Source organism: Vespa crabro, chromosome 15 (genome assembly GCF_910589235.1).
Source record: "Vespa crabro chromosome 15, iyVesCrab1.2, whole genome shotgun sequence".
NCBI classification, from domain to species: Eukaryota; Metazoa; Arthropoda; class Insecta; order Hymenoptera; family Vespidae; genus Vespa; species Vespa crabro.
This window is the reverse complement of record NC_060969.1, coordinates 3,994,996-4,002,495: the sequence shown is the minus strand read 5'-3', so window position 1 is coordinate 4,002,495 and position 7,500 is coordinate 3,994,996. Positions and strand designations below refer to the sequence as shown.

The 7,500-nt window shown below is 29.8% G+C and overlaps 1 protein-coding gene across 21 annotated transcripts in view; it reads right to left on the bottom strand.

Moving 5' to 3' along the window:
* Positions 1-2,270: 2,270 nt before the first annotated feature.
* The window catches only part of LOC124429291 (polypyrimidine tract-binding protein 1), a 422,552-nt gene continuing 417,322 nt past the window's right edge, over positions 2,271-7,500 (bottom strand). For 20 of the 21 annotated variants that reach the window (XM_046974367.1, XM_046974370.1, XM_046974371.1 and 17 more), the window contains 5 exons: positions 7,233-7,266; positions 4,368-4,460; positions 3,931-4,147; positions 3,640-3,781; positions 2,271-3,455 (listed from right to left, as the gene is read on the bottom strand). In XM_046974367.1, the coding sequence (XP_046830323.1) occupies positions 3,387-3,455; positions 3,640-3,781; positions 3,931-4,147; positions 4,368-4,460; positions 7,233-7,266 (555 nt within the window). In that variant the 3' untranslated portion in view covers positions 2,271-3,386. Of the gene's footprint in view, positions 3,456-3,639; positions 3,782-3,930; positions 4,148-4,367; positions 4,461-7,232; positions 7,267-7,500 lie in introns of those variants that run through there. The other variant, XR_006943417.1, reaches the window with a different exon arrangement.

Here is a 7,500-nt window from a genome sequence, read left to right as displayed (position 1 = left end):
CACTCTTTCTCTTACATACTTTCTCTATCTGTGCGTTAAGTGTGTATATGCATATATGTATATGCACGTACTTGTGTATGTGTTTGTGTTTTCCCAAAAACAAAAAAATTCCTCTTTTTTCTTTTTATTTTTTTCTTCTCCATGGACGTGAATATATATAACATATATATATATATATATTTATATATACTTATATGCATGCGCACGTGTATGTGTGCGTTTATGCGTTCGATAATATTCTTTGATAAAAGGAGATGGTTGCGTGTTTTAACGAGAAAAAGAAAAAAAATTAAAAGAAGAAAATGGAGATAAAAAAAAAAAAAAAAAAGAAAAAAAAATAATAATAATCAATGATATATCATCATATATATATATATATATCATTTATCACCGAATTTTCTTTCGTTTCTGTAAGATCGTGAAAATAAAGTATAACTGAAGATAATAAAAAAAAAAAAAAAAAACGACACAAGGAAACGCAACGCAGCACATACACAAACACGCACACACAAATAATTTGGGACTCGCGAAGAGCGTTAATTAATTAATTAATTAATATCTCGAGCGGTGAAATAAGCGATTAAAGAAGTTGGTGTTGTTGGTCTTTTCCCTTCTTCCCGCACCCCCTTCCTTTTATTCCCCTCTGTCTCTCTTTCTCTCTCTCTCTCACACACACACACACATACACACCGTTATTAATTTGCCTTTCTATCTTTCTAAAATTTCTTTTGTATCTCATTACAACACTGTAGAACAGAGTTTAGTCTACCCTTCTTTGTCATTAGTAGTTCATTGGTAGAAAAGGGGAACAGAAAAGGGGAAAAAAAAAAAAAAAGAAAAAGAAAAAAAAAAAGAAAGAAAAAAGAGAAAAAAAAAGAAAAAGAAAAAGAAAAATCTCTTCTCTTAATCGATCTGCTTTTCCTCTCTTATTCGATTCAATCGAATCCATCAATCGTCTACCGTCGATCGTCAATACCCGTTTAAAAAATTAATTACGACGCACAGTTATTAACTATAATAACAATAATAATAATAACGATAATAGTAATAATAATGATAATGATACACAATGATAATAATAATAATAATAATGATAATAATTATTATTATTATTGTAATTATCATTACTATTATTGTTATTTATTATTATATTAATAATAATAATAATAATAATAATAATAATAATAATAATAATAATAATAATAATAATAATGATGGTAATAATAATCATACGTTGTAGCGTCGGACGAGACGTATATGCCCCACCAGTAGTAGTTGTGTTTTCATCATCATCATTCATCATCGTTCGCATTTCTTTCTCTCTTCTCTCTCTCTCTCTCTCTCTCTCTCTCTCTCTCTCTCTCTCTCTCTCTCTCTCTCTCTTATTTCTTTTATTTATTTTTTGTTATTTTTCTTCACCTCCCCCTCTAACCCATCCCCATTCTACGCTTCCGCCCTCACTCTGTGAACTTATGCTTCGCACGCGTTTATTATCACTCCTTTCTTTCTCCGTTTATCCGCTTTTTTCTTTTTTTTTTTTTCTTTTTTTTTTATTTTTTTTATAAGTTTTCTTTTTCTTTTCTTTCTTTTATTATCATTATTTTCTATACTTGTTCTTTTTAACGGGGGCCCACACAACTCGAACGACTACTAAAGATTCTTAATTGTTAATGTATATATATATATATATATACATATATATATATATATGTATATATATACATCATCAGTAAATAGACGCGAGATAAAGAAAAAAAAACAAAAAAAAAAAAGAAGAAGAAGAGCTAGCTTTGTCACATGGTTTACTGTATATATCTCTCTATTTCTCTCACTCTCACTCTCACTCTCACTCTCTCTCTCTCTCTCTCTCTCTCTCTCTCTCTCTCTCTCTCTCTCTCTTTAACAATATGTTAAATTGATATTAAGAAAGAAAATATCTAGACTTAAAAAGAGACTATAATTATTAAATAGACGGATAATAAATCTTTTTATCTTTGTTTTTTTTTTCTCCATACAATGAGAGAAGAAATTAATAAATTCTAATGCGAAAGAGAGAGAAAAAGAAAGAGAGAGAGAGAGAGAGAGAGAGAGAGAGAGAGACAGAGAGAGTGTGTGTGTGTATATGTGTGTCACAAATGTGAGATCTTTAGCCAAGCTACGTTTATAATCTTTCCATTCCTCCTCCTCTCCTCCTCCTCCTCGTCGTTCACCACCACTTTTCTCTCCTCCTTTTCCTCCATCTGCTCTCTCCCTTCTACTCCTCCTCTTTCTTTTTCCCTTCTTACTTCAAACACTCTTCTTTTCTTCGTTTTCCAACAAAATCTTTCCCTATAATTCTGCTTTTTTTTTCTTTTTTCTTTTTTTTTTCCTTTTTTTACTTTAATACTTGGCTGCAGCTTTTTTTTTTTTTCTTTTTTTTATATCTCATTAATCTATACGCCGCGTGTGGCTTCGTTTACCTACGCCCTTCTTCTCACAGAAAAATTATCTCTTTTAACTATTTATTCTATCCCCCCTACCCTTTTCTCTTTTTCTCTCCCTCTCTCTCTCTCTCTCTCTCACTCTCACTCTCTCTTCCTCTCTCTCTCTCTTTCTCTCTCTCTCTCTCTCTTTCAGTCTCTCTTATACTCTCTTTCTTACCAATATCCTTTCTTTATCCTTAAATTCATTGAGATTTGTTTCACACTTAATCAGCGTGAAAACTAAACTTAAGCGAAAACAATTCAACGAAAGCCGGAGTAACGAAAATTTCTTAACGCGTCATTAAAGGTTTTATACTTGTCATTTGTAGATCTTAGGATCGTGAGAACGCGTATAAAGTAATGTGCTCCGATCACATCGTGTTATTTAGCAAAAGAAGGCGAACGTGAGAGAAGATCCATTATGATCGTCTATTAGCAAAAGGAACAGCGTCTTCTTCTTCTTCTTTTTCTTCTTTATCCTCTTCATTGTCATTGTCATTGTCATCATCATCATCATCATTATCATCATCATGATCATTCTTCTTCTTCTTCTCCTTCTTCTTTATCTTCTTCTTCATATCTAACCTTCATCCCTCTTCTCGTCATCTGTCTCTCCATCTTCTTCATATCTTCATCTTCATATCTTCACATCTTCCTTAAAATCTTCGTTTTTGCACGTTCTTTGCTTCTTTCTTTCTTTCTTTCTTTCTTTCTTTCTTTCTTTCTTTCTTCTTCAAATGGGGTTTTGCGCGTCTTATGTACACAGATATTATAATAACAGTCATTGACCTCGCAACTTTAAAGGGACGAGCAGAGCAGGCTGACAGGCCGTTTATATTATAATTGCTAGAGCACGTTGGATCACCAATAGTGGACAAGGGCGTAGGGCTGGAACCACTGCTGCTAGCTAAGCAGTGTCTCTTGTTAGATGTTACTCTTTGAGAATGATACTCGAAGATGATTGGATTCGCTCAGTTGATAATTGTGCATTTTCTAGAAAAATGAAATAAAAAAATAAGAAAAAAAAAAAAAAATATATATATATATATATATATATATATATAACACATATATATTCGACGATTTTTATGTTATGTATTTTTTTTTCTTTTTTTTTCTTTTTTTTTTTCAAGAAATAATATACTTCATTAAAAGAAATAAAAAGGGAAATACTTACGATGAGAGCGGCCACGGCGTCGTCCATATTAAGTAACTGAATTAGAGCCATCTTTCTGTCCTTTGGAAAGAATTTGAAGGCCTTCACGTTAAATCCATTTTTGCTAAAGGCATCCTTTATCTCTTCTTCTGTTACCGTAGCTCTGTTATTATAATAAAAAGAAAGAATTTTTCAACTTAAGAAAACTATTTCTCTTTTAATTCATATTAAACGATATACAAAAGATATGACAAAGAGAGAGAGAGAAAGAGAGAGGAAAGAGTTAAAGAAAGTTTCATTATTTTTACTTACGGAATGTTTGATAAATGCAAAGTCGAACTCGGTGGATAAATATTTTGATAATTCTTCGAGCCAGGCTTTTTGAATCGATGAAGAGGACTGCTCGTGTAATCCTTGGTGAGACCTGCATCCGGTTGTCCTTCCTTCGGTAATTGAACCGTTTGATGTTTGCTGAGTACAACTTTGATCTGCTTGCCAAATACTCTTAACTTGTCCATATGAGTGATTGCTTGATAATACACAAGAGAGGGTTCGTTTAGTTTTAGAAATTTAATGAGAAGTTAAAAAAAAGAAAGAAGAAAGAGAACAATCGAACAAACAAGTAAAAAATGGGGATGAAAGGGTGAACGAAAGGGTGGACGAAAGGGTGGATGTGAAAAGTGAAGAAACATAAATATATTTATATATATATATATATATTAAAGAAAATAATATATAATGGAGATTACCTAAATGCGCTTGATGAGGTTCGGCCATTTGAATCAGGGCCGAGTCCTTTTTGTTGTAGAGAATCTTCACACGCTGTACATCCCCGTAAACACCTATACGCACAACATCGAACGAATTTTATATAGGTGTAAAAAAAAAAAAAAAAAGGAACACCCACCGTCACTAATAAATCTCAAATTCTCCGTTGATTTCTTTCTTTCTTTCTTTCTTTCTTTTTCTTTCTTTCTTTCTTCCTTTCTTTTTTTTTTCTTTTCTTTTTTTTTTTTTCTTTTTTTTTTTTATATATATATATTTATTTATTTATTTATGTTTTTCTTTTTCTTTTCTTTTCTTTTCTTTCTTTCTTTCTTAAAGATATAACAGCATCTAAGGATTTATCGTCAAGAAGATGAAACGGGAATAAAAAAAAAAATATCGTTCGATCGAAAATTAGGATATAACGATCAAGACTAAAGTTTTGGGACATGCAAGAAGAAAGAGAGAGAGAGAGAGAGAGAGAGAGAGAGAGAGAGAGAGAGAGAGAGAGAGAGACAGAGAGAAAAAGAGAGAGTGAGAGAGTGAGAGAGAGAGAAAGAGAGAGAGAGGCAAACGACGACTCGAGTCTAATCTTACGCTAAGTAAATACATATATTTCCGATCCAAAAAAAGAGAGAGAAAGTGAGAGAGAGAGAGAAAGAGAGATAGAGACATTTATTTGGAGAGTATAGTTCAAGTAGCAAATCATCGGAAATAATTTATAGGAAAATATCGTATTTGGAAGTATATATTGATTTTTCGTTAATTATATGAAAAAAGAAGAGAGAGAGAGAGAGAGAGAGAGAGAGAGAGAGAGAAAGATCGATTATTGGACGATTGATTGAAACAACAAAAATGGCGTAAGAATTAAACCGAGAGTCGTATACCTCGAGAGGATTGGAGTTTTATTTTATTTGAATATTTTTATTTATTTATATCTTCTTCGTATTATTATTATTATCTTTTTTTGTTTCTCTGTATCTTTTTCTACGGAATTACGTAAAATAAAGCGAAAGCTTATGTAATAGTGAAAAGAAAGAAAAATGAAAAAGAAAAAGAAAAAGAAAAAAAAAAAAATAAAAAAAAGAATAAAAGAAAAAAAAACACAAAGGGGGGGGACGTGTAAATATGGAGAAATGATGGTATTAATAATAAAATGTCGAATGTTGGAAAACATTTTTTTTAGAGAAGAAATGATTTGCAATAGTAAAGATGATTATAGAGAAAACATAAAATCTTTGTGAGAATGATGAACGATATGTGGCGGTGATGATGATGAATAAGAATGGAATATATATATATATATATATATATATATATATATATATATATATATGTGTGTAGAAACGTAGCAATAAAATTTATTTTTGAATTATATGAAAGAAAAATAATATTATTAAGAGGAGAGTAGTGATTAAACGAGAAAATAAAATAAATAATAAAATAAAATATAAAAAAGAATGTTAACAATAAGAAATGTGAATTTGTGAATATGTTTATTACTTTTTGGCGAGAAAATTAAGAGAGAAAGAGAATAAAGAAAAAAAAAAAAAAAATAAATAAAATGAAATAAAAGAAAAAAAAAAAGAAATATATAAAAGTAGAAAGAAAGAAAGAAAGGAAGAAAGAAAAGAAAAGGAAAGAAAAGAAAAGAAAAGAAAAGAAAAACAACGTACGAATGCGTTGTAAAGGAAGAGAGATAAAAATAAATAATGTAATTAAAATAAGAAAAAAGAAAAAAAAAAAAGAACTAAGTAAATAAATAGAAGAGAATAATAAATAAATAAATAAGTAAAGAAAAAAGTGAAAAGTAAAAATTATATATGTGTGTATATAGTATACATATATATATATATATGTATATATACGCACATATGTATATAAAAATTTTTGGTTTATTATTTGAAATATCATATGCGACCGATACGTGACGATAATAATTATTCGTTATTAAAAATCATAAAAAGTATTTCCTTTCTTTTCTTTTTTTTTCTTCTTCTTTTTCTTTTCTTTTTCTCTCTATTTTTTTTTTTATTTTTTTTTTTTTTTATTTTCCTTTGTAATTATGTAACTTTCTCTTTTTCTTTTCTCGACGTCTGTGTGTCGGTGTTGTCCAGTATTTTGCGCACGTACGCATGTAATAATTGCGACGCGAAAAATTGAGAGAGAAATAGAGATAAATAGATAGATAGATAGAGAGTAAGAAAGAGAGAGAGAGAGAGAGAGAGAGATAGAGAGAGATAGATGATAAATATAAGAGAGAGAGAGAGAGAGATAGATAATAAGATCGTCGAGAAAGGAATTCGGAAAAGTACGAAATAATAAAGAAAAATAAAAAATAAGAAAAAAAAAAAAATAAAAAAAAAAAAAAAAAGATAAATAAAATGCAAGAGCGAGAAATGTGTGAGTGCTGTTGTTGTTGTTGTTGTTGTTGTTGTTTTTGTTTTTGTTGTTGAACGATATTGCGTAAGTATTGGATTGCATATTCATTTTACGTGCATGTACATGTGTTTTTGTATAAGTATCTATGTATATAATAAATTATATAAATATATATGTATATATATTTATTACATATATATATATATATATATATATATATATATATATCTGCTTACAATGTATATGTGTCGTATATTTGTAATAATAATTGATTCATGTAAGTGAAAAATCAGCACGTTATTGGTTTCGTATCAATATTCGTGTATGTGTATGTTATATTTATACGTGCGTGTCCTCTGTGTGTATGTGTGTGTGTGTGTGTATATATATGTGTATGTATGTGTGTGTGTTGTAAATATAATAATTAATAATGTAATATAATTAATAATATAAATGTGGAGACGTACCAAACAGGGTAAAGAGAGCGTCAGGCGTGACCATCTACACAGAGAACAGACAGAGTCCAGTCAGTAGTCAGCGAGTATAATAGGATTCAATGTAATAGTGTTGGCACGCGCGCACAAGTTTCGCGATGTTCTTCTTCCGGCTTTTTCTCTTTTTCTTTGTCTTTGTCTTTTTCTCTTTTCTTTATTATTTATATATAATTATATATATATATTTTTTTTTCCTTTGTCCTTTCCCCCTTTTTTCATACTTTCTCTTTTCTCTTTTTTC